General features: G+C 37.5%; 1 protein-coding gene across 1 annotated transcript in view; it reads left to right on the top strand.

Annotated features, from left to right (window-relative positions):
* Nucleotides 1-416: 416 nt before the first annotated feature.
* MYOM2 (myomesin 2) overlaps nucleotides 417-27,963 on the top strand; it is a 160,563-nt gene continuing 133,016 nt past the window's right edge. The window contains 5 exon segments of the mRNA XM_020973014.2: nucleotides 417-526; nucleotides 10,869-10,987; nucleotides 15,485-15,625; nucleotides 24,007-24,145; nucleotides 24,295-24,452. Of these exon segments, the coding sequence (XP_020828673.1) occupies nucleotides 10,881-10,987; nucleotides 15,485-15,625; nucleotides 24,007-24,145; nucleotides 24,295-24,452 (545 nt within the window). The 5' untranslated portion in view covers nucleotides 417-526; nucleotides 10,869-10,880.

Here is a 27,963-nt window from a genome sequence, read left to right as displayed (position 1 = left end):
CAAGAGTGTCATTTTACACGCCAGGGAACCACAGTGTCTAAATCAGAGGGACTGACATTTGGCTTAGAGGGCTTAAAACTCAGCAATGAATTCACATTTAACAATTAAAGTTTTAGAAAAAAAATTTTTTAAGTGGTCTTTTTTTTTTATCTCTGACAATTCCCTTCCCTTATTATAATCTTTTATGAAAGAAAGAACACATATGTTGGGGGTACAGTAATGATTTATTTTTCTTCCACCCTTCCCCTCTTTTGAAGTGTGTTCAACTTGGGGGAAAATTTGTAATAATTAAGAATCCAAAAGATCTGCTTTACCTAAGATTAGTTCTAGGATTTATTATGTAGATGTTAATTTGGGGAGAAGAACTCCTTCTATTCTATATATAGCATACTCTCTGGCCATAAATGGGGAGGGAATGGGCAGGAGCTTTCAAGACAGAAATTATTTTTGTTTTCCTCAGCTAGAGCTTGGTGAGCTGGGTGGGGAAGATCTCCTTGTCTCTTGGGCTATTCAGATTTATCACTAGGTAAGTTTTCTTTTCTTTTCTTCCTTACCCCTCCCACCCTACAAACTTGATTTCATGTAAGATCAAATAATAATTTGGATGAATGCTTTTTACATAAATCTCTATCATAGTGGCAAGCCTGACCAGTTTCAGGGTAAGCAAGGATGAGGGGTATGTATGCTTCAAGCATGTATGGGGGACATTATTAGAAATGTTTTATTCATTACAGAAAGAGAAGCTCTGAAGGCCCTTGGTGGATAGAAACTCTTTGACCAGGTTTAAATAAATATTTGTCTACTTATATTCCACAGTGACGGTCATTATTATTTCAACATTCCAGTGGCTCTCTAATTTGTATTCTATACCTTGATTTGGGGGACTTGCACCCTTTACAGTACTTATAGGTGGTTCTAGACAGACGATGGCATTTGGAATTTTGCTGCAATTGTCTGAATGACAGAATTTCCTAGGAGAATACAGAGTAAAAAATAATATAAAGTAGAATGCTGTGTTGCCACCTGGGGACTTAGATTATTCCTCTTTGACACGGGATGGGAAAGCAGACAAAAAAAAAAGGAAAAGAAAAGAAATACAGATCATTTAGTCTAGGCTCCTTAGTGGGGTAGGAGGAAGAGAGTAGTACTTTGGCCATATTAAGACTTTTCGAGTAACTACCTTAAAATTCTGGCCATTAGAGGGCTGATTTTTCTTTCTTTTTGATGTGTTAAGATATGTCTGAAATTTTCAGCAAAATTACTTCTAATAGAACCTTTGCCTAATCTAAGTAATCTCTTGAAACTATACCTGGCAAAAAGAGATAGTAAAATTGGATGACTACACACAGAGTCAATGAATGGACACTAATGAAGGATAATAGGGGTTCCAATGGTTGGAAGCAACTAACTTTTTGTATCTTACATTATTTCTTATATTTTGTTCCTTGGTCAGAAAGATAGTTGTATTTACAGAGAAACGAGAACAACTAAAATTTTAAAAGGCATTCTTGGTAAATCTCTTTAGTAGATGAAGCTGGGGCATTTTGGATTAGGTAGGCATTAAATTAAGGTGAACTTAAGGGTGTTTCGTGTGTGTGTGTGTGTGTGTGTGTGTGTGTGTGTGTGTGTGTGTGTGTGTAGGGGGGAGGTTTGTTCTTATTTTTGGTTTAGACTTATGCTTTCCTTGATGTTCCTGTATGAAAACTCTTTCTAACTGTTGCGTATTTGCAACTCATTTTACCTATATGGTCTTTGAGAGCTGACTGAGGCTTTGACAGGTGAAGTGATTTGGTCAAAGTCACATGGATAGGATATATGAAAGGCAGGACTTGAAGCCATATCTTCCAGAGTCCAGGCCTGGCCCTCTATTCTCTATGTTGCAATGACTCTTAATGACTCTTATTTCATTAATGCAAAAAAGTCCCTCCAGTGACGATTATCATATAGAATGTGGCTACTTTTAATTCATTTAGTTTCTGAAATATATAAGCATTATATCAGTTACTGGGAAAGTGTACCTCTTCTGAAAATGACAAATTATTCTGTCTTTTGCTCTACCCAGTTATTCATTGCTTAAGCATTTAGGTGGAATATGTGATGTACCCTAAAATTTCAGTTTCTTTATAGCAAAATTACACTTGCTTAGTTGAAGACATTCCTGAAACCACCCAACACATGGCTCTAAAAGTTTTAGTAAGTGATAATTTATTTGGAAAAATATTTGAGAGCTGTTTGGGAAAATGTCATTTACCTGAGGCCAGCCATCAAATCCCAAAGGAATTTATCATTGAGGATTAAGAGAGGCAGTAAAATACAGTGGAAGGAGCCTGGGAGTCATGGTTAAATCCTAGATTAAAATCCTGGCTCTGACACTTACTACCCATGACCTTGTGTGAGTTATATCCCCTTTCTGGGTCTTGGTTCCCTCAACCATAATAAAAGATGGACTAGAGGCCTCTTGGGGTCTCTTCCAGCTCTAAAGATATGATTTTTTCCTATACTTTACAATAATTGCCACACATCTATGATGATTTTTTTTGGAAAATATTTTTGAAGAATTTCACTAAAGTGAATAAAGACCCATAAGGAATCCTGTGACCCATAGTGTAGTGGAAAGAATGTTGGAATTGAAGTCGGAACAACTGGGTTTGAATTCTGGCTCTGCCACTTACTTCTATGAACATAAAGAAGCCACTTAATCTTTCAAACGTGAATTTTTCCTCATCTGCAAATTAAAAATAACCCTAATTAAACAACCTACCTTATGGGCTGACTGTAAGAAATTTACTTTGTGAAGCTCAAATTCCTACAGAAATATTATATTCATTATCCATTAGAGGTAGATTGTCTTAGTTGCAAAATAACATTTTCACTTAGGCCTTCAGTGTACTTACTGAAATTCAGATTTTTAGCTTTATACTAACTGGGTGTTGGATTCAGGAAGGCCAGGGTTCATATCCAGTCTTGGGCAATGCCAATGTGACCTTGGACTCAGTTTTATCTTCTATAAAATGAAGATATTGATCTAGATGACATCTAAGATCCCTTCTGGCCTTAAAGCTATGGTCCTATGATATAAGTCAAAAATGGATTGTGACCTGTATCAGTGAAAGAGTTCCCATTCCAGGAGTTCCCCCACATGGCTGCCATCACATAACTTTCATGTAAGCATGGGAGAATAGCTATCTAACTCAGCTTGTGAATGATTCTTTGATATTCATCAAACTGAAATACTTAGCAGTTCCCTTAAAATTATATATTAAAATACTTTTACAGAATCACAGAACCAGAGAATATCAGCATTTTGAGCACCTCAAAGGCCATTTAGTCCAACTTATAACTGAACACAAGTTCCCTTTACAACATTCTGGACAGCTGGTTTACTTGAAGCCATCTAATGAAGAGGAAATCTGCTGTGTTGCTAGGCAGTCCGTTCCACTTTGGCATAGCTCTAATAGTTAGGAAGTTTTTCCTTACATCAAGGAGAAATCTGCCTTCCTATAACTCTCACCCATTGCCCCAATTCTTGTCCTCTGTCTTTAGATGGCATGGAAGAGCTAGTCTTAAAATATTCCTTGCAGAGTGGAATGAATGCTAAGCATAACATTGACAAACAGTCCTCAATATTTGATGACAGTGTAACATTTCATTCTGATGTTGTAATTCCTTAACCTGACTGGAGCTTTCTTTAAGAGTATCTAGGAAGCAAACTGAGCCTAGAAACCACATGTTATTATTATTTTTTTCTTTTCTATTTAGGGTACCCAGGAGATACATTCCCTATTTGTACTACATTTTGTTCCCTCTTTCAGAAAGGCTTGTAAAAAGTTAATTATTTCTTCCCTGTAATGTTGATGAAGCTGCTGGAATGGCTAGTGTTGAAGAATAGGAACTAATTTAGAAATAATTTTGAAGAGGTCGGATGATGTATACAGATCAATGCATTTAGAGCTTTTATCTACCAAGATTGTGAAAATGTGGTTTTTTTGGGGGGAGTTGGGTTCAATTCCTGACTCTGGAAAGAAACTACTGATTTTTTTGAAAGCCTTTCTGATGGAAGGAGCAAAAATCTACTGCGAATAGGGAATATACTTCCTGGGCACCCCAAATAGAAAAAAAAAAGTTGTAGTAATCGGTGTGTCCTAGGCTCAGTTTACTTCCTAGAGATACTTATAGAAAGGCCCTGTCAGGTTAGAGAATTACAGTACCAGAATGAAATGTTATAGTCATTGATTATTGAGAACAGTTTGTTACTGATATGTTTAATATTGATTTCACTATATAGGGAATCTGTACCCTTGGGCAAGTCACTTAAGTACTCTGAGTCTCAGTTTCCTCATCTGAAAAACTGAGGAGTTCCAACTGAACAGACACCAAGGTCCCTTTCATTGCTAACATTTTGATTCCAAGAGGTCATTTAGAAATGACACCAATTGAAATCCTTTCTATCTTTTTCATGGTCCACTTCAGGTATGACTACCTGTATGATGCTATTTAAAAGTGTTTGAAAGAATTAGGGCTGTTTAGACTGGCAAAGCCAGTGCAGACATAATAGCTATCTTCAAGTACTTGAAGGCTTGTTACAAGAGTAGGCAGTTACATGGGTTCTTCCTGGTCCCAGAGGGCAGAATTAACTGTAATATATGGGTGCTATGAAGAGACAAATTCTGGCTATTTTAAAGGGAAACAAAACAAAACAAAAACAAAACGTTTTTTAACCATTAAAGCCACCTCAGGAGGTCACAGGTTCACTTCCATGAATGGTCTTCAAGAAAAGGCTGGTAACCCAATTTTGTAAAGTGGCTTTTTCAGAACTAGATGATATTAAGTGATCATTTATATCCCTCTTAGCCCTGAATTGTGGTAGTGTGACTGACAACCTGATTTGCTCTGCTAGATATACTTTCTCCCTACTAACGTCACCTTTAGCACTTTGTCCTTATGTATGCAACATATTCTAATTTATATTTTAGTTTAGTTTGTGAGGCAAGTACTAGGTGGCACAGTGGATATACAGTGCTGAACTTGTAGTAAGGAAGACCTGAGTTTGAATTCTGACTCAGACATTTGCTAGCTGTGTGTCCCTAGGCAACTCATTTAACCTGTATTTGCCTCAGTTTCCTCATCTGTAAAATAGAGATAATAATAGCGCCTACCTGTCAAGGTTGTTGTGTGAACCATATTTGTAAACCGCTTTGTAAACCTTAAAACACAATATAAACTTTAGCTATTATTTCAATTACTTGAATCTTTCCCTTATCTCTCCTAATAGATTGTAAGCTACTTGAGGGTTAAAACCATGTCTTATTTCTCTCCAGCATGTAGCGTTGTGACTTATACACACATGGTAGACAATAAATATGTTTGTTGAAATGTTAATGGTATGGGAAAATGCATAAAGTTCAATGATAAAAATATCCCAAAAGCCTTAGTGCAGTTCAGAGCTTAAAAAGTTATTTTAACTTAAAAAAGTTTTTAAAACTTAAAACTGCACTAAGACTTTTGGGACACCCTGTATTAGCAAATAGGTACTGTCACTGTTTTGATGAGCAAAATCTCCTAGTGACCCATAGAACTGACAGTCTCATGTCTATCTAGAATTGCTTTTCCCAGAGAAGGAGAGTTGAGGTAAAGGAGGCTTTAACAGGAAAGAGAGTTGTTGAAAAGGGGTTTAGTGGTGCAGAAGGCCCAGATGATGAAAAGGAAGTGCGGATAAGTGGCAGAATAGTCTCTCCTCACAGGCAGAACCATTCTGTGGTTCTCCACTACTATCCATAAAATCTGAAATTGTATAGTTCTGCATGTGGTCAGTGTGGTATGGTGAAAAGGCTGTTGAGTTAGGAGTCAAGAGATCTGAGTTCTGGTCCTGGTCCTGCCACTAATTGGCTGTGTGACTTTGAGCAAACCAATTTTCTCACCTGAAAAGCAAGGGGGTATGTATTGTATACTCTTCAAGGTCCCCTCTAGTCATAAAAAAGTAATTCTGTGTTTTACACTACAGGAGATGCCTTTTCCAAAATACTACCATAGCACTTGGCTGGGTGTGGCAGCAGTCACCATGGCAGGGACTGTTCTCTGTATATAGACACAGTTTTAAAGTCCTGCTTGGCAGACTGTCAACTGAGAGGTAGAAATGATAGCAGCAGCAGCTGTGTGTTAGCAGACTCAGGATGTTTGGGAGGAATTCAGGATGAGGTCAGTGCTACAGTGTGAATCTCCAAATGTAGGCACACTTGCAGACGAAACATTGATTGGAAGATTTGGAAAGGACCTTACAGGCCCATCTAGGCCAACCTGTACCTTACTTAGAATTCCTCCTATAAAGTCTGGAAACCTGAGACTAAACCATCGAGCTCAAGATTAGAATTGAACTCAGGTTTGTATTTAGCACGTGCAACCTTACTTCCAAAGATGTAAAGACACGCTGTACTGTAATTGTCAAAGGACGTCTGAGGCACCCCTTAAGCTCATGCTTTGCCTGTGTAGAAACCAAGGTAAAGAATAAATGCATAATTTGTCCAAGTGTCTAGTAATAAAAGGAAACTTTCTTTGAATGTAGCTCTACTCCCCTAATTGCTAAAAAGCACACCCCTTGCTTCTATGTATGGATTTGAATAACTGTGTGTCCACGCATTGTTTGTGAAACTAAAAGTGTGTCAAATTCAGTTGACAAGTATTTACTGAGTGCTCATTATGTGCCTGCCTGTGGGAGGTATGGCAAGGGTTTTTTAAGGTTATCTAATCAGCTGTTTCCAGAAGGCTTGAATAATGCTGACCTTTTACCGTGGGCATTGTCCTTCAGAATGGGAAACTAAATATAATCATTGGGTTATATACACTTTGTGGCTTTTCTGATGCAAATTATAAATTTAAGGTTGGCCTGACCCCAATTATCCAGTGCAGTTCTCGGTCATCCCCATCCCTCCCACTGCCACATGGGAATGAAAACTCATATTACATTTTAAAATAATCAGAAATGTAATTATGAGATTACAGATTTAGAGATTATCTAGTCCAATATAGACAAGGAAATTAAGGCCCAGAAAATTGACTTGTTATCATAGATCACATGATTCGTGAATGAGGCAGGATTTAAACCCAGGTGTTCTGATTCAGAATCTGGAGCTCTTTATCTTCTATGATGTAGCCTCCTGTTTAGAAGGTAAATCTGCTGGAAAAAAGGAGACTGCTTGTATAATGCATTTTAATTCAAATATTAGTAGAATGTCTTGTTATTCCATTGTAACATTGCGATGTTGAGACTGAGTTCTCGAAGGATATGTCAAATCAATATAAGCTCTTGCTGATCAGAGAACCTCCAACTTGGAATGGGCCTTAGAGTCCATCTAATACAACCCATACCAGATTAATAAACCCAAAGCATCATTGACAGTGGGTGACCTAATCTCTGCTCAAGTACTGCCAACCTTTGGTCTTAGTTCTTGAGTCTGCAGCAAATGAAAATAAGTCTGGTCTCATGCAAATAAAAGCAATTCTAATATCTTCAGGCAGTCCATTCCACTTCTGAGTAGTCTGATCCCTCTTCGATGTGATAACCCTTCAGATAATTGAGACAGCTGCCATGTCCTCCTTAAGTCATCTCTTCTCCATGTTAAATATCCTAAGTTCCTTCAACAGATGGCATGACTGTCATTCCTTTCACCATTTTATTTACCCTCCTCTTGACAAATCCCAGTTTGTCCATGTTTTCCTGAAAACATGGCATCCAGAATTAATGCTGGCATTGCCATAGACCTTCCATGCCATCTGGAACAATCCTATTAAGCTCTCCATATTTCCACTCCTCTATATATGAAATAGTTGAAAAAAATTATAAAACCACAGTATGTTCCAAATGGATATGAGACATAAGTGTAAAAGATCACACAATTAAAATTAAATTAAATGCAAAAGAATTTCTTTCCCAACCACCACTAGGGAGAATGCTTAACCAAACAAGAGCTAGAACTCATAAAAGAGGAAACATACAATTTCATTATGTAAAATTAAAACTTTTGCACAAACAAAATTAGTACATCTAGGATAAGATGGGAAAATATCAGTAGGGAAAACATTCTCATCAAATATCTCTGATAAAGATCAAATTTGAAGATATACAGGAAATGAACACAAATATGATCAAGGATCATGACAAATTATCAAGGGATATGAACAAACCATTCACATGACTGAAAAAAGGTAATTGCAAGTCATTAAACAATCATATAGATCATCCCAAATCACTAATAAGATAAATACAAATTTCTAAAAAATTCTGACATTGAACTTCATACCCAGTAAATTGGCAATATGAGAAAAAAGAAATCATCAATGTTGGAAGTGCTGTGAGAAAACAGGCACACTAATACATTGTTGGTGAAGCTGTAAATTGGTCTGACCATTTTGGAAAATAATTTGGAATTATTTGAAAATAAGGAAAGCAATTAAGCTATTTATTCTCTTTGACCCAGAGATCCCACAGCTAGAGATGTGCTTTCAAGGAAGTCAAAGACATAAACACTAAAATGTCAATATCAATATCTTTGTGTTAGTAAAGACCTGGAAATAAAAAAAAAGTGTGTGCATTGATTGAGGAATGGCTTAACCAGCTATAGTATTTAGTTGTAATGTAAATTACAAGAAATGGTAAATAAGAATTCAGGGAATAGTGGGAAGTCTTGTATGAACTGATACAGAGTGAAATAAACAGAACTATGGGAATAATATGTATATATACAAATATACCCTATCAAAAATGAGAAAAAAACCCAATAAAATGATACTGGAAAAAGGGATGAAGAAATGTTCTCCTTGACTTTGGAGAAGTAGGGGATTATATAGTATACTCTGTCAGAAATATTCTCCCTTAGCTGTAGTTGGGAAAGATTTTCTCTTTCATTTTATTCCCATTTTTATTTTTATTGTGTAGCGTTTTACACTTAGGTCACATATCTATTTGGAACTTACTGTGATTTTATAATTTTTCAGTAGTATTATTATTTTATCAATAGTGCATAAAATGTAGAAAATATATTTTGCTGAACTTTTTTGTTACAAAAAAAGTCTCAGTGTATGTATGTTTGTATGTGTGTGTATGTGGGGTAGGGTTAAAGGATTTATCAGAAAAGACTGAGATATGGAAACAAAAGGCATTGATAACATTGTAAATAATCCATGCAAAGAATACTAACTTACAGGATCAATTTGCTAGAAAATCATGGTAATCTTTATATGTCAGAGAACTACTCAAATACTAATGTTTGTCCTCCCTCCCCCAATCCTCCCTTCCACTTCTTGTCATTCACTCTCACATTTCCTTTGACCAATAGGACCTGAGAGAAAACGAAGTATGCCATTTTAGGTTAAAAAGCTATAATAGCCCTTTGTGCTCATCATATTTATGTGCTTCAACTGGAGTTTAAAAAATCAGATTTCTTGTGGGTAATAGCGCTCTATATCTTAAGACAGTCTTAAGTAGGCATTCATTTGTTGAGTGATTATTAAGGAAAAGTAAGCCAGTGAAATCAGCATGGTATAATGGAAGTTGTACGAATTTGGGAGTCTGGAGAGCTTTAGTCCTAGCTATGCTTATTAGCTATCTGTCTGACATAAATTGTCTCTCCTAGTGCAGTCATCAAACAGTCTCCTAATGTTATCTTCCCACTTTGACAATTATGTTCCACCCAAAATAATTTGACCTGAGATTTCAAAGTTGGGTTTCTTAGGTTGTTGGATTCTTTACCACTCCTCTGAAGCTATACTCTGAGCTTCTGGGAACTCTTGAAAGTATCTACAAATGGCAATGATGGTGGATCCCATGGAAGTTCATCTCATGTGGTGGGTGAATGATGAAATGACAGAGGAAACAAAGGTTCGATCTCCCAAGCATATTGATTTATTAAGTGATTCATAGCAATAGCCCAACAAACTGGGACTAGACTTCCTGAGCTTAGGCCTGGACCCTGAATACAGGTGGAGACAGACTTTTACACATTAAAAACAATTAATCAACTAAGGCCAATTCATTAAAAGGAGATAATATAATATTAGGTAATCTGATTTCTAATTGGATGAAAGATGAGGGACTTTTCAAGTTGAAAGGGGGAGAGCAGACAGGTACAACTCCCTGAAATCAGAAAAGGAGGTGTCCCATTCCCCAAAGTATCTGTACATAATCAAAGAAACATGGAAACAATAACTGATTGATCAGGATGGGGCCAGTTTTCAGAAAAGACATATGGGTTGCTTGAGATGTACAATTGTGAGAAAACTCCTTATATCACTCTTTGCATCTGACTCTGGTTAGCATTACCTAGGTCCTTAGTTAAAGGTCTCTAAACAGGAGGTAGAGGTGGTCCAGTTTACCAGCCATGCAGGGCTAGGTTTAAACAATGCAATAAGGTGTTCTCCCAGTTCCCACAATCTAATGGTTTTCTGACGAGACAGAAATTAGACCAGACCATAATTAATAGAAAAGGAACTGAGCTAACTTCAGAGTTGAGTCACAATATGGAATCAGTGTGGTTCATTCAATTCCCACAATTAACCACTTGACAGCCTAATCCCCCTCATTCCCTCGCTCATTAATATACTACCCTTTTTCATTTTTTTTAACCTAATAATATCCAGACACTCATTGATTAATTGAACTGAAAGGGATCTTGTAGGATCATGAAACCAACCCTTATTTTACAAGTGGGGAAACTAAATTCCAAGGAAGGATAAAAGAGTAGTATCATAATGACTTTTGATAGACCAGGCTTATATTTTATGGCTATAATGTACATTAATACCATTGCCTAGAGAATCACAGATGCATTTGAAAGTCCTCACTAAAGCAACACTGAAGTGTCACTCCTCATTTCCAGGAAGAAGCAAAAATGTCATCAGTGGCAGTCCCCTTCTACCAGAAGAGACACAAACACTTTGACCAGTCATATCGCAATATTCAGACAAGGTATCTGCTGGAAGAATATGCGGCCAAAAAGTAAGTTGAAGTTCCCTGGAAGCCTCTCTAGAGTTTATCCCAAGGTATCCAAATGCAATTATGGGAATTGGGGATGCAAAGGAGAGAGGGTGACAATAAAGTCACAGAGCAGAGGAAGAGGTAATTTTGACCAATATACTTCTCTTTCTGCTCGGAATCCTAATTTTTTTTTTTTGGCAGGGCACTATGGAGAGAAGGCAGATAGCATGGCAGCAAAGTCCTGTCTGGAAAATCTACTGGTTAAGACTTTGATATAAGAATAGACAAATCAGTGATCTCTAGATAGATGGGACCTCAGAGGCCTTCTAGTCTAACCTAGTCATTTTACAAATGAGGAAACTGAGGCCCAGGAATGTCAAGTTACTTGCCTAAGGTCTCACACACAGATAGCATGTGAAAGAGAGTTGATCTCTGAAAGAGATAAGGTTCTGGGCTTCCAGTGACTTCCATACATAAGCATCAGAGATGGGATTTGAACCAAAGTTCTCTGACTTTAGAATCACTAATGTTCCTACAAATAAGATATTATTGGTTATTATTAATAATAATATAAACTTTAAAGTGGTATATAAATGCTAGCTATAATTATTGCTATTATTAATAATTTAAAAATCATATTTTATGTTTTATTGTGGGCATCTGAGTAGTGCAGTGGATAGAGTGTTGGGCCTGGAATCAGGAAGACTTATCTTCTTGAGTTCAGATCTGGCTTCAGACACTTACCTAGGCAATTCCCTTAATCCTGTTTGCCTCAGTTCCTCAGCTGTAAAATGAGCTGGAGAAGGAAATGACAAATCATTCTAGTATTTCTATCAAGAAAACCCCAAATGGGGTCTCAAAGAGTTGGACATGAGTGAAATGACTGAACAGCAACAACATATTAATATTATTATATTATGTTATTAACACTAACAATAACAGATAGCATTTATGTAGCTCTTTAAAGTTTTTTAAAGTACTTTACAAATATTGTCTCATTTTATCCTCATATTAACCAGTGAGGTAAATGCTACTATCATTTGCATTTTACAGACGAGAAAACGGGGAGATACAGGTTAAGTGACTTACCCAGGGTCACACAGTTTATAAGTGAGGCTAGATTTGAACTTAGGTCTTCCTGACTTCAGCTACCTATTCCACTGATTGTTGTTTATTTGTTTTAGTCCTATCCAACTCTACATGACTCCATTTGGGGATTTTCTTTGCAAAGATACTAGAGTGGTTCGCCATTTCCTTCTCTAGCCCATTTTACAGATGAGGAAAGTGAAGCAAACAGGGTTAGTGATTTGCCCAGGGCCATACAGGTAGTAAGTGTCTGAGGCTGGATTTGAACCATGATCTTCTTGACTGCAGGCCTGGTGCTAACCACTGTGTCAACTAGCTGCTCATGTTCTACTGACTGGAGTTTGACAATTTAAGCCTTGGTTACCTGGACATTATAGGATGTGTCTATTGAATTTAATTGTTCTACCTTCTACCCCTCCCCCACCATAATAGAATGGTAGAGTTTTGAATTTGAAAGGGACCTTAAATATAATCTAATCTAATACCTTCATTTCACAGATATTTTTCAATATTTCTTCTAAAATTCACCACAAAAATAGGAGTGAAATAGAGAGAACCATATTGAAAAAGGAAACTGATGGGATGTAGAATAGAAATGGAATGGAGTCCAACATAAAAATTATTACAGAAAAATATTCATTTTACTGTGCCATGAGGTAGATTCCATTATTTCTTTATTCCTTTCCCAAAGTGTGGTCTTTCCAATAATGTTCAATCCAGTCAATAGCATTCATGTTGTTATTGGTTAAAGGTTGCTTCCCCTACTAGACTGTACTTTTACTGGGATGGGAAAACAGAAAATGGTCTTAGGTGTTCACTAACTAAATAACCCTGGTGTGTGCTATTGTAATTCATAATTCCTGTGGTGTTTTTAATTGACTTGAGGCAGGATAATATAGTGAAAGGTTTTGCATCTGGCATCAGAAGATCAAGAGTTGAGTTCCAGCTGTTCCATTTACCACCTGAGTAATCTGAGCAAGTCACTTAACCACACTTGTTTCCATCTTCCTTGGCTATGAAATGAAGGATTTGAACTATATGATAAGGTCCTTTCAGGACCGTATGATCCTATATGACAACTTACCATGTGCTAAGCATTGCATTAAGAATTAGGATTACAAAGACTAAGGTGAAATTCTTCTAACCCTCAAGGAGCTTACATTCGAAAGGGAGAGACAATATGTTCATGTATAGGAATGTGGAAGATACATATGAGATAGATACATGTTAACTTTAGAGGGGTAGGCACTAATGGTGAGGGCAGTCAGGAATGGTGGGCTTGAGCTGAGTCCTGAAGGAAACCAGGGATTAGAAGAAGGAGGGACGAGGAGGGAGAACATTCCAGGCCTTGCCAGGGCAAAAGCACAGAGGTGGGAAATGGAGTATCACATGTGATAAAGAGCAAGGCCAGTATAGCTGAATTGTAGGATGAGTAGAGGGGTGTAATGTATCTCATTATCAGCTTACACTTGTAACCCAAACACATATAAGACCAGACAATACACTCTGACATCCTTATTCTCTTGGGGAATACACACAAATGCATACATAATCCTGGAGTTTGGATGTCATGGATAGAATACATGAGAAACCACATAAATTACACATGAGGCAAGAAAGGAATGAAATTCAAATTGATCTGAAGGCAGAAAAGCTTCACTAATTCCTTTACACAATACCAGTGAACCATTTCTGAATGAGTACACTATGCTTGTGGCTCAGGAGAAGGTATAACCATCACCAGGACTAATAACATTTCTACCTGCAATTGTAGGCAGCTGACATCAGGCCTCTGGCTGTCATTGTCCTCATGTCTGCACATTTACTCCCTATGTCAACAGCTCTTAGACCATCCTGGGGGTGTGTGGCCACTCTAATCCCCCATGGCTGTGTTTACGCACATTCTTGACAGCTATAACTTATCAGGCTACTCAACAGAGATAATAGAATTGACGCTATTCACATGTTTCTGATGAAGGATGATGGGGCTTGTAAGGAAAGAAGCCCTTCAGCCACTTTGGCTGAGTCCATATCTGCTAAAAAACACCCTATATTTAGAAAGATTTCATTGCAGGCATGTTTATATTGCTATTCCATGTAGGAAAACAAATCAGCAGATTCACATTCACTGCCAATGACAATGGACAATTGCAAGGGCATCAAAAGATAGCTCTGTACAGGCTTTAGGCTTAAAGTCTCAGTACAGCATGTACTAAGCATGGAGAGAATAAGGACTGATAGTGTAGATCAGTCCCCAAAGTCACAGGATCCAAGTTGGCAGGTCCCTCAGTGGTCATCTAGTCTGACCTGTACCTGATAAAGAATCTCCAGTACAACATCCTTTGTAAGTGTGGAAGTGAACTGAACCCCCACAGTTTCCAGAAGCAGAAGCTGAGGTCCAGAGACCTCTGAAGAAGAGGAAGGGCTGGGATTTGAATCCCAGGTTTCCTGACTCTAATCCTAGTCATCTTTTCTCTCTACTAACATGGTAACCTTTCACCTGTATGTTACTGGCTCCCAGTTAGGTCAGTCTTTCCCTCAAAGCCATCCTCTACGTTCCTAGGAGCCCAAGCTGTAGGATGAGGGTGTAGAGGCTCATGTCCCTACTACCCTCTTTTCCTACTCTTCTCTTTTACAAGGTAAAGGACATGTCTTCCTCCACAACATGTCTTCCTCCAAACCACATTGCCTTATGGGATTTGGATTTCAAGGCTTTGTATCAGTGGCAGGGCTGGGGTCTCTTCCACAGGCCCTATTTCCTTTGTCCTTTGGTCCTGTAGCTCCCCTCACCCAACTCAGACCCAGTCTCTTTGCTCTCCAGGAGATGGAGGGGTGTGTGTGTGTATGTGTGTATGTGTGTGTGTATGGTTCCTTTCCATAGTCAGTCTAGAAACTGTCACATTTTTGACCCTATGAATCATAGCATCATAAATCTAAATCTTAGATTTAGAACCAATGGGGACTGCAGAATTAATATCATAATGTAGATGTGAAAGGGACATTAAACGTGTAATCTAGCCACCCCATTTTGAAGATGAGAGAATTGAAACTTAGACAAGTTAAATAACTTACTAAGATCATACAACAAGTAGCAGGGCCAGGATTTTAATTCAGGTCCTATGAATCCCAATCTGGTGTTCTTTCTAGCGTATCATGATGCCTCCAACCTGAGGTTTCCTCTCCCTAACTCTCAAACTCTATTTTGAGGTCCATATAATTTCCTACCTAGGATGGGGAACAGTGGGGAGACTCACAAATATTAGCTCCCTCTTGTTAGTCTTCCCAAATGTATGGGGGAACATAGAGCAGGTCCAGAGAATGGAGTGAAGGCCCTAGTTCTACATGTGGAGATTTTTTTTTTGGCAAGGGAGGGTGATTTTGTTTTTATAATTGCTTTGATCTATTATAATTTTTTTTCCTATTTTCCTTAAGGCGGGCTCAGTCTTCCTCTACCCAAAAGTCATCTTCCCAGAAAGCTTCTAGCAAGGCATCAATTGGAGGAACAACATGCAAGCTTTGTGAAAAAAGGATCAATGCCTCCTCTGAAGAGGAAGAACGAGAAAGCAAAAGAAGGTAATATTTATCTATCTATATGTGTTCTTCTCTCTCTCTCTCTCTTTCTCATGCCCACCAGCAGTGAAACAATGCTCTACAACAGTGTTTCAAAATATGGTTGGAATCATAGAGACAGTGCAGTAAAGAGCCTTAGTGATCCTTTAATTTAGTCCAGTCCTCTTGGTTTGTAGATTAAGAAGAGAAAGGCAAATGAGTAAAGCAATCACACAGTCACTTATTAGCAAAACATTGACAAAACATTAATGTTTCCTAATTTCCAGTCCAGTTCTCTTTCTAATCAATACGAGGCTGTTTCTCCCAGATCAGATTATTGAAATGGTCATCAGAGAATTTTAAATGTAATTGAAGGTGTTAAGCATTTACATGTTCTTGAGCCATAAGAGCCCATGGCTTTTTTAGTTCTAAAACAAAGCAACCCACCCCCTCCCTCACCAACAGAGAAAAGAATTAGGAAAACAGCTGAGGAGTGTAGTAAAGGGCAAGTGAAACCTTTGGAGAAAATAGTCTGTCTTCTATTACCTGTCTACGGTTACTTCCATTCTTCCTTTTCAGAATATATTAGAGGCATAAAGAAATCAAGTGGAGTGGTACGGACCAGAAAGACAAAATAGAGTTACAGTTTTTGAGAATCCATTAATCAATAAGTATTTATTAAGTGCCTACTGCATATCAGTCACTGCATCAGGTGCTTGGGATATAAAGAAAACAGTTCTTGCTCTCAAGGAATTTACATTCTGTTGGGGAGAAAATATGTAAATTTATACAAAATCAATATAAGAATTTTTTTTTCCCCTGAAGGGGCTAATGCTAACAGTTAGGAGGATCAGGGATCAGGATCACTTCATGTTGGAAGTGTAGCTTCAGAGATAAGATCTAGTTCAGAACTTGGCTAGAATTTACATGTGACAGGATAGAACTGAAGAAAGGTCAAGGACTAGCAATCAGAAGAAGAGGGGCAAGTGAGATTTGTGCTATGAGTGGGTTGTGAGGAATTTTACAAGGTTTTAATTTTTGCTAATATATTAAATACTCTATTCTTTTACATATGGTAGAGATTTTCTTTACCTTCCTAATGAGTGAAGAAGCCTCATATGGAAGCAAGGTAGGTAGCTGTCCCCGTGGTACTATTTAAGAATTCCTGCCTGAAATGCCACCTTTAGCTAACTATTCTAGGAGAACGTAAGCTCTTTGAGGGCAGCAATTGTTTCATTTTTGACTTCAGATGCCCGGTACCTAGCTTCATATAGGACATAGAAGGCCCTAAATAAATGGCCTTTGAATCACATTGAGTTTTGAAGAATCCCCTAATAAAGATGTAAATGCTCCTGAGACAAATAATGTCTTCAATTGTTTACAGAATCACGGAATGCTAGAGTTCTGAGGTCCCCTGGAGACTGAGCCCCATAATGTTTTGTCTAGCTCACCAAAATAAGAAGCAAAATCAGGAGCGGTCCATTCCTAATCTAAGATCTTTCCCCATATGCCAGTCTGCTTTCTACTTTACCTTAGTTCAACCCTCTAGTTTTATAGATGAGGAAATGTGCACAGAGAAGGCAAATGAGTAACTCAATCACACAGCTTGATTGTAGTAAAACCCAGAGCACCTCAATGTTTTCTGATTTTCAGTCCAGTTCCTTTTCAAGTCTATATCAAGCTGCTTCTTTCAGACTAGATTGTTCAAATGCATATCAGAAAATTTGAAATATAATTGAAGGTATTAAGCAAAATTGTGTCTGGAATCATGCACCATATACCTAGAAAGGACCTTATAGATTGTCTAGTCCAACCATCTTACTTTACAAAGGTCAAAACAGGGGGACTTGGAGCTTATATCTTTCTGTTCCTAGAACTTCCACATACCCTTAACTCCAGTTCTCATTTTTATCAGGGTTTCACTTATCAAATCACTTTAGAGTCTTTATAGTTATCTGAAGGTCAGTCCCTAAAAGGATGGGACTCAAGAGAGGTGTTTTCCAGTGTCAGGGAATGGGGATGCCAAGAGAACCAGAGACAACTGAAAAGCAAGTTGGGAGGGTATCACAGATAAACTTCAACCACTTCACAGTTTTGTTATGGGCTGGCCCTGGAACCGAGCATTTATGGAATGTGTGATAGATGTTGACTGAGAAAAGCATTTCATCAGTATTGTTTACATGTTTTTTTTAAGATTCATGACATAGTTTATCTTTAGCATTACAAGGTACATTTCAGGCAAAGAAACTGCTCTGATATTGAGGTTCATAGGATTTAGAGCCACAATGGACCATAATGATCATTTACTCCAAACTGCTCATTTTACAGAAGAGGAAGGGGAAATGAGATACCAAGTTAGGAGAAATGACTTTCCCAAGTAAGTAGAAAAGCTGGATATGGACCTTTGATGCCAAATATGGGCCTCCTTTTACTACACTGTATTGAATCTTCATAGGATCATAGACATATATCTGGAAACCATAAAGATCATCTAATGCAAACCTTTCATTTTTACAGATGAAAAAATGGAAGCCCAGAGAACTAAGTGACTTATCCAAGTTCACTAGGTAGTAAGTGGCAGAGATGAGATTTGAACTCATGTACTTTGGCTTCAAATCCAGTGCTCTTTCCACGGTATTGTACTGTCTTGTCTGTATTCCTTCAAGGATTCTATTTGTTGAATCAATAAGTGAATTTACCCTGAGACATAAATGACTATCTTCTTTCTCCTTGGATGACATACTTCTTTTTTTTTTTTTGGTGAGGCAATGGGGTTAAGTGACTTGCCCAGGGTCACACAGCTAGTGAGTATCATGTGTCTGAGGCCAGATTTGAATTCATGCCCTCCTGACTCCAAGGCCAATGCTTTATCCTCTCCACCACGTAGCTGCCACTGATGATGTGCATTTTAAAAGGAATTAAAATTTAAAACCAAAGAATAAGTTTCTAATGGTAAAATTTCAAGGAAAGTGAATTGGGTTTGGATGAGGTATTTTGAAAGACAGGAAGACCTTCATGAATCTCTGAAACCTACTACCTCATGGGTGCTGACTCTACCATATTGTGCCATTCTTTCTGCTCAACCTTCTTTTCTTCCCTACAGCACCAATTGCTGCATGTACTTTGCCAGGATTTTCTATCATACCCTACTTTATTATTTCTTTTACAATCTTGTTATGTTACATAATTGAGAAAATCCCATGAGATAAATATACTGAAAAATTCCCCTAGATGAAAATATTCACATGAAATAACTCCTTCTAAACTTATATATCCCTAGGCCCCTAAGGTGGACTTTTCCATTATGTAGGAAAATCAGATACTGAGAGGAGGCCTCCCACATAACTTTTATGCACACAGAAATTTATAGGTACAAGATGGTGGAGATATCACTAGTTAGTAATAACTAGATGGCATAGTGGAAAGAACACCAGACCTGGAGTCAGGAAGACCTGAGTTCAACTCTGGTCTCAGACACTTACAAGCTGGGTAAGCCATTTAACCTTTATTTACCTCTGTTTTCTCTTCTGTAAGATGATAATAGCCCTTACCTCCCAGGGTTGTTGTGAGGAAGTGAGATAATTATAAAGCATAGTGAGCACTATCTAAATATTAGCTATTATTATTATTATTATTATTATTAGATATCAATGTCTTAGAAAAAAGACTGTAAGTATAATATGAGGCAACTGTGTGATTTGGTAGCTAAATAAACCAACGTACTTTTAAACTTAATTAAAAATCCCTGGGGCTGGGGCACGGAGTGGATAGGAAAGCATGATATGTTTCTCCAATCTCCATCAGACTACACCCATAATTTTTTTTTTTATCAGTTCTGGGCATCATATTTTAGAAAGCTGGAAGAAATCAGGAAGTGACTGGGATAGTGAAGGACCTTGAGATCTTGCTATTCCAGGCTAGCTGATGAAACTGGTGGTGCTTAGCCTAGAGAAGAGAAGAGGTTGTGAGAAAGAGGGGGAGGGAAAGGACGTGATTGTTGTTTTCAAGCATTTGAAGGCATGTCACACAACAGAGAAATTAAAATGTTCTGCTAAGCCTCAGTGGGCAAGACTTGAAACAGTGGATGTCTGTTGCCAAAAGGTAAATTTAGGCCTGAAGTAAGGAGAAACTTAGAAAAACATTATCATCATCATCATCACCATCAGCATGGACAACAAAGCTTCCCAATAATTACAGCTGTTCTAAAATGGACTAAGTATTAGGTTGCTTTGGGAGTTAGGAAGTTACCTGTCATTGGAAGTTTTTAAGCAAAGCTTGGATCCCTACTTGTTAGGTATGTTGAAAAGGGAATTCTTTATGAGGTGAACCAGATAGGTTTTGATATCCCTTTCAGCTTTGAAATTCTGTGATTTGGAGATTCTGACATGAGGTTGTTCAGTTGTTCAGTTATTTTTGAGTCACATCTGACACTTCGTGACTCCCTTAGGGGTTTTCTCTGCAAAGATACTGGAGTGATTTTGAAGAGGTTTGGGGTGCTGGGACCCTGAGAATGCTATGGCAGAGTTTCCTGGAATGAATTCACACACTCAAGCCATCTTTCAGTCAAGAGGCAGCTTATTATAACATCAATGGAAGCGGGCAAAGTCTCACAACTGAAAAAAAACATTTATACATTTGCATCACATTTTGAGCTATTTCCTCAAAGGATAATGGAAAAGATAGGAAAGACACCCCAAACACAGATTGTCTGACAGAATGACATTTCCATGGGCAAAGTTCTACATGTGTAAGTTGAGGGAATATGGAAGGATTCTATAGACAAATTATGCTTCACATTTCAACAGAGTTAGCTCAAGAAGAGAAGGTGCCATACAAACACGATGGATTAGAGAAAATGTCAGTGCTCAGATTATTGTCAGGTCAAGACACAACAGCTGGTGATGACTGATAACTATTCAAGTCACCATACCAAAGAATTAAAGGTCTTAGGTTATTTATCTCAGGCTACTTATTAAGTGTGGTGATATTTTATTTTTATTTTTCCTCTGTCAATTAAAAAAAAGAATAAAGCTGAAATGAAAAACACATCATTAGAGAGTGGCATTTTGTACTTTTATTTATACTGTGAAGGGTGAATGTAATATAGGACAGGAGTACCTTGTTTTATTCAGATGTTTTGCCCTTGAAGAGTTGTATATTGGTTTAAGTTTTAAAAATTGAATTGCATTTTGATTAGCTTATAGTAGCTTTGAAGGTTTCATTTTAGAAATTGAAGGATCCTTTTGCAAAGCAATTAATCACTCAACTAATTTGTCTGTTTTGTAAGTATATCCTTAAAATATCAGGTTTGCTTCAAGTGATGTGCAATTTTATTTTCAACAGTCGATGGGACTGAATAAGAGACCTGCATTTGAGCCTCATTTTTTTTTTATCAGTTACATACTGGTGTGACCTTGAGCAAGTCACTTGACTTTTCTATGCTTTAATTTTCCCATCAAAAGATAGGGACAGTAATATAGTTAAACCTGTAGCAAAAGGAATGTGCAGATAATTATTATATGGTTATCACAATTTTCTGTATAAGTGAGGATTAAATGGATTTCAGTCCTAGTTATTTTCCTTCCTCTGACATATACTGGCTATGGGACCTTGGGCAAGGTACTTAACTCCTCAGTGCTCCAGGCATCTCTATAAGGCTCTAAACTGTAATGGAGTTTGCAGCCTGTATCACTGGGGGAAGTTTCCACTAGGGGCATTTCCTTCACCAATTACATCACAGATCTAGATACTGTTACTCAGGTTATCATATCATATCACTTAATAATTGCATAAAGTTTTTCATATTATTTGCTTATATTTGTACAAAGTAGAAGGGAAAAAATCAGTTATTTGAGGGGTTTTGAGTAGTAGACTTCCAAATGCATAGAGGTTTCATTCTGGTGCTGCCGACACCCCTTCATGGAACAGTATTGTGTGTATGAAGGAGCAAGGCCTTTTCCTAAATTTATTGGAGGTATAAGGAAAATTCAAACTCTTATCATAATGAGAATATTTCATTGCTTTTGCTGGCATAAAGCTTTATTTATTCTATACTTCTCCTGATAGTTATTAGTCCAAGATGTGAGGCAAATTTTGCACCTGTTTAAATGTGAAGAAACTATAGGTATGCACCAATTTAAGAGACTGCTTATTATCTGATGTATGGTAGTACTACAGAGAAGGAAGTGATCTGCCAGATGTGACCATATCTTTATGGAAGATACAGAGGATTAAAAAATATCCCTTAGATGCCTTTACTTCTATTTGAAAAAAATGTATTGAGGATAAACATGCAGGTCATTCCTGTGGGCTTCAAGAGTAAACAGATGAGGGGCAAAGCAATTCTGTATTGAGTAATCTTAGACTAAATTTCTGCATTTAGAATGAGTTTCTGAATGTGCTGGAAAAGAGTTATTTCAAGGGAGAAATTCCAAAATGAACATAGATTGAACATTGCAAGATGGAAATGTGTGGTGGTGCTATTGGCTTAGGAATAAACTCAAGACTTTGAAAAGTAAAATCCACATGATGGAGGAGAATTTTTACTTAGTTCAGGTGAGGGCTTCTGATCCTTCTTAAAACAAATCATACTTGCTTCTGGGATAGCTGAAGGCCAGCCTCTCCTAACAGTATATTTTAATAGTAGTCGCTGCTACATTCCATTAGAGCAAAGATCTCTTTTAGGTGACTAGTTGTTAATCTGATAAACTAAGGCCAACTAATGTGCTAAAGACTATTAATGTATGGTCTTCTTGGGCAGTGCATGTACACTTTAAAAGAGGACTTTGGAGATAATACCTTCATGGAAAGAACAGATCACTAGTAAGAATTTAAGGGATAAAAAGCAGGACAGTGTGGGAGATATTCCTGAGTGATCAAATCTTCGGGTACCCAAGATCATATTACATTATGTAGACAGCTGTCTTCTGTAGTTCACCATTCACCCATCCCCACCCTCCTACCCTCCAATATGGGCTCAGCTTGTCCTGGGAACCATAACAGACACTAGATGTATTTCTTGAGCTTTATAACTGAGTACTTAGTGTGACTATGGCTTTGGAATACTCACCCCTGGGTTTGTCTTTAACTCCTAGGAAGATCTTTATCTTATACCTTAGTTATAGGTCTGAAGTTCCATGTCTTGGATACTTATTAGCTTTGCAACCTTGGGCAAGTCAGTTAACCTCATTGGGCATGTTTCCTCATCTGCGTAATTTGAGATGGTCAAAGCTAATGGTCTGCAGCTTTTATTATATGTACATGAGTCTGAAATTTGCAAGGTGGATATTATTAATAATTGGTTGCTATGCACTTACAGGCTGGACTGATGATTATTGATAACTCATCTGGATGACAATAAGCATAGATTGCTTTCCCTTCTTTCCAATTATTAAAAATAAAAATGTGCAAAGAGCAATCTAACAAGACAAAGCCCCTATTCTATAAAGGGACTTGGTATATTCAATCTGGGCAGCTTTGGAGAACTGCTGTCTGATGACAGAGAGAAAGAGAGAGAGAGAAAGAGAGAGAGAGAGAGAGAGAGAGAGAGAGAGAGAGAGAGAGAGAGAGAGAGAGAGAGAGAGAGAGAGAGAGAGAGAGAGAGATCCAAGTTTCTTATATTGGTAGATTGGAACTGCTGAGCCTTAAGCTGGACTGGTTCAGACTGACTCTGTGCTTTTGACTTTCACACAAGGCAGACCTGTTTTTACCTCTGCTTTTGCTCATTCAAAAGCCTCAGATTTAATCCAAAGTCCTAACAGAGACCACAATCTTCTAAAGTGCTAAGCCAATCAGTGGATCATATATTTAGAGCTGGAAGGGGACTTAGATACAATGTTATCCAACCCCCTCATATGATGGATGAGGAAACTGAAACAATAGAAGTTAAATGACTTGCCCTAGCTCGCATAGGTGATGAACATCAGAGCTGAGATTCAAACCTTTGACCTTCTGTTTGATCAAACAGCAATCTGTGTATGATGATGGTGAGCAACAAAACTCCTGTGCTCAAATTAGATCATTAAAAAGAAAAAAGGAATATATCTGAATTTTATAATATTCATTTATTAATATATCTATTATTAAAATGAAATAACATTATATTGAAATTAAATTATTAATGTGAAATCACTAAGAAAAAAATAAAATTTCTCTGACATTAACTGTGCACATATCATAAATCTAGAGCTAGAATTTAGTCCAATATACTCATTTTACATGTGAGGAAACTGGTCTAGGTAGGTTAAGTGATTTAGCTAAGATCGTGCAGGGAGTAAGTGTCTGACTTACTCCAGGGTAGTTGACTCCAAGGCCCGTGTCCTTTCCACCATTTGCAATTGCATAGGAGCAGCAACATACTCTATTCCTGCCTAATTAAATTGATAAAAATGCTTTTGGTTTTACAGATCTCAATCACTGATGTCTTCTTATGGAGAAGCAAGGAGGGAGCGTTTTCTTAATGAACTGAGTTTCCTAGAAGAAGATGTGCGCCTGGCTCGGTCTCTTGCTAGAGAAAAATTGGACAAATATGCAATTCAAGAAATGGTAAAAATACTTTAACTTTTCTTCTATAAGTTTAAATGAAATAGTCATTGAATAACATACCATTTGGGTGGTTTGATCTTGAGAGTAAAATTCAGAGCAGTAACCATTTGCAGCTTTCTGCTGACTTGTCTTTGTTTTTTGGGTAACAGGTGAACGATAAGATGTCCTGGGAGAGGCATGTATATGAAGAAAGGATAAGTCGAGCTCCTGAGATTCTGGTGCGGCTTAGATCCCACACTGTCTGGGAAAAGATGAATGTGAAGCTTTGCTTCACTGTACAAGGATTTCCTACTCCCGTGGTACAATGGTCAGTATTTTTTTTTTAACATTCTAATGACACAAAAATGGTGTTAATGGTTTTTCCTTAACGGATTATATCTGTCTGCTCAAAGGGTGATCAAACTGGAGCTAAAGCAAAAACTTGACTCCTAACAATTTTCCCATTCCCCTCTTGAAATGAAAATTCCCACCATAAAGGGTTTCATGCAACTCTGAACACAGTATATATTTCTCAAACCTCCCAGTACACTAATTCTAAATAAGTGCTAACATTTTTATTCTAGTGCAACTCTATTAAATGATTCCCTGCAGGGTCATCTACTTAAGAACAGGCTCTTATAAGTGACATGCATTTAAATGAGTGGACTTTCATCAGGCTGGCATTTATGTGGTGAATGATTCCATTATCCAAGTCTTTAGACACCATGGGATTAATTCTGTTAGGCCACACAGTGTGTGGTAGTCAACTTTTATCAGTAACGAGAATGTTTAGGGAATGGGGTGTTTTGATTAACTGAGTTATTTCAAAAATTTTTAATTGATAATTTTTGTTTTTGTAACACCCATTTGCCAGCATAATATTCCTCTCTTCTGCTCCTAGAGAGACATTCCTTATAACAGACTAAACAAGCAAAAAAAAAAAAAAGCAGTTCAGTGAAACTAACCGACATCAATCAAGTACTGTATTAAATGTAGGGTTCTATATCCATAGTCTCCCACTCCCGTTCTCATATATTTGAGGACAAAATTAGTTGGCACATGAATTATTTTTTAAGTGAAGGGTTTTTTTTTCTGTATTTCATAAAAACAGTTTAAGGCCTCAAATCTTCTTGTTTCATACACTTTTTTATTTTTTAATTTTAGGCAATTGGGGTTAAGAGACTTGCCCAGGGTCACACAGCTAGCAAGTGTCAAGTGTTTGTTCTGAGACCGGATTTGAACTCAGGTCCTCCTGACTTCAGGGCTGGTGCTCTATCCACTGCACCACCTGGCTGCCCCTGTTTCATATATTTTCATTTGCTATTTTCACCCTAAAATGTATTAGGTCACTTTCCTGCCTTGGGGGGCACACTCCTGCCCTCCTGAGGGCATACTCAAAAAATCATACTCCAATCTATACCAAGTAATAGAGGCAATACCACATTGACATAATGGACCAAGTGCCAGGATGATTTGGGCTTAAATTTTACTTTGACCCTGTTCAACTCCTTTAACCCCTATGTACCTCACTTGACTTAACTACCTACTTCATAACTGCTAAATCCAGTTGGGAACTGGATCCATGTTGGAGAATGGAGTTCCTAAATTGGGATATCCTATATAATGACAAATACTTTCACAAATTAACTTTTTAAATCATCCAGGTTCAGTATGCCAAGCATCTATTATTATTGCATAACACTGAAGACTGAATGTCTGGATCATAATGAACACATTGAATTGACCAGAGCACATTCTCCTTCCTTTTCTTAGTTAATTGAGGTTTTAATGTAACATACTATATGAACTATGGCTCCTTTGAGAAAAATTGCAAGTGGGCTGATTATCCCTGCCTAAGTGTAAGTGTGAAGAGGTGTTTAGGACTATCAAAGCCATTAGAATGTTAGTTCTGCCTTTATGTAAGTTAGATAAAAACACTTCTGTATGTATGGAGAGAAAATCTGATGTTATTCTGTATTCTTTTAAGCTATCAAAACCTGGAAGTTTCACAAATGGGTTTCTTGCTTATTTGAAATGAAGGTGACTTCTGATTTGCATCATTATTACACGTTTCTGATGTTATAGCTTCTAATGTGTATTATGATTTTAATTACTTTGGATTGACCTTCATAATTTTAATACATTTAGACATGCAGTACTGATTGACCCATTTGCAGATAGCCACTGCTGGGGTCCCTGAACCAGATACTATACACATAAATGTGTTTCCATGTATATGCATAGTATGTGTATCATATGTGTATTAAATGCAATGCAATGCATATGCATACATGTCTGTACACAGACGTACCCAGAAGATTATTTTTTGAAGTGACCTTTGAGATCAGCTAGGCCAGTTCCTTCATTTTACAGATGAAGAATCTGAGCCAAAGAGAAAGGAAATGACTTTCTGGATTTAGCAAATGTCAAAGCTGGGATTGAAACCCATATTTTCTCGAGTGCTTTTCTTACTACATGTATATCTCATAGATAGATTTACATATATGTGGAATATATAGTGTATATATATGTGTATGCATGTATATATCTCATTCAAATACCATAGGATCATAAATCTAGAGGTAGAAGGGACATTGGAGGTCATTGAGTCCAATTACCTCATTTTATAGAAGAGGAAATTTAAAGTGGGAAGGTTATTGGCTTGCCCAGTCTAATACATTTAGTAAAAGTCTGAAGCAGGATTTGAATTTACATCTTCCTGACTTCAGGTCCTGTGTTCTATCTACCATGCCACCTAGCTGAATCTCTCTCTCCCCCAAGATGTACATGCATGTACATATATACACACATGGGGGTATATACATGCACATATAGGTACACATATATTCCGTGAATGATAAAGATAAATAGTCGTGACATATGTGGCGTATGTCTGAGAAGATTAAAAAATGTATCACCTTCAGATCTGTCTTTCAACTAATTCTTATATTGCTGAAAACAGGAAACAGAATATGGCTAGGAAATAGCAACAATGTTCGACATGTCGTGTAGCATTTATTAGTTCTTTGAAGAAGTCATATGCATTTTAGAATTCAATACCTTAGAGATCATGGATTTGCTTTTTTCAGTTGGTGGGATACATACGGAGCCCTGTTTTTTTTTTTTGTGTTGATTATGCTAACAGGAATACATACCTGCAAACATGAGAGGTGTGATTCAATACATAAAACACAGCACCATTTGATCTGGTAACATTCTCATAGAAAGGTGTGATTGTTGTTGTTAGTTGCTATTATATGATCAGAGAAAAAACAATTTCTTTCTTCACATAACCAATGTTGCTTTCCATACATTTCTATATGTGACTGTCCCACTACCATCACCAAATCCCAGTCTTTGGCAGAGTTTACTTTAGACAGTTCAACAGTATATTTACAATCATTGGATTTAGAGTTGGAAGGAACCATAGCCTTTATTTAATCTAATAGGTAGGGAAACTGAGGCCCAGAGAAGATCACACCAGGTGATAAGGAGATCCTCTGACCCTCAGTTCAGTTCACGAACACCAAAGGAAGGCTCAGCAGGTTCTGCACGTGGCTACTACATAAAAAGAGCTTGCCATCTACTTGGTTAGGGAAGATATACATATATGAAAGAGTAGATAAGGTTGTGTATCTGTCACAGACATACCTCTATGACTCTAGGTCATTCTTGTCCACTTTGTGAGTCACAGTGTCTCCATCTGTAAACAATGACTGACACTAATGCCTTTGCCAACCTTTACTGAAGCCAGCTACTTGAACCATTAAAAGTTATTCAGAACTTCCAAAATACCACTTTTACTCTGACCAGTGCAGAAGTGGGGCACTTCAAATCTC

The sequence above is a fragment of the Phascolarctos cinereus genome, unplaced genomic scaffold (genome assembly GCF_003287225.1).
Source record: "Phascolarctos cinereus isolate Bilbo 61053 unplaced genomic scaffold, phaCin_HiC Scaffold_2;HRSCAF=192, whole genome shotgun sequence".
Taxonomy (NCBI): domain Eukaryota; kingdom Metazoa; phylum Chordata; class Mammalia; order Diprotodontia; family Phascolarctidae; genus Phascolarctos; species Phascolarctos cinereus.
Note: the sequence above shows the minus strand (reverse complement) of the source record. Positions and strands in the feature narration are given on the sequence as shown.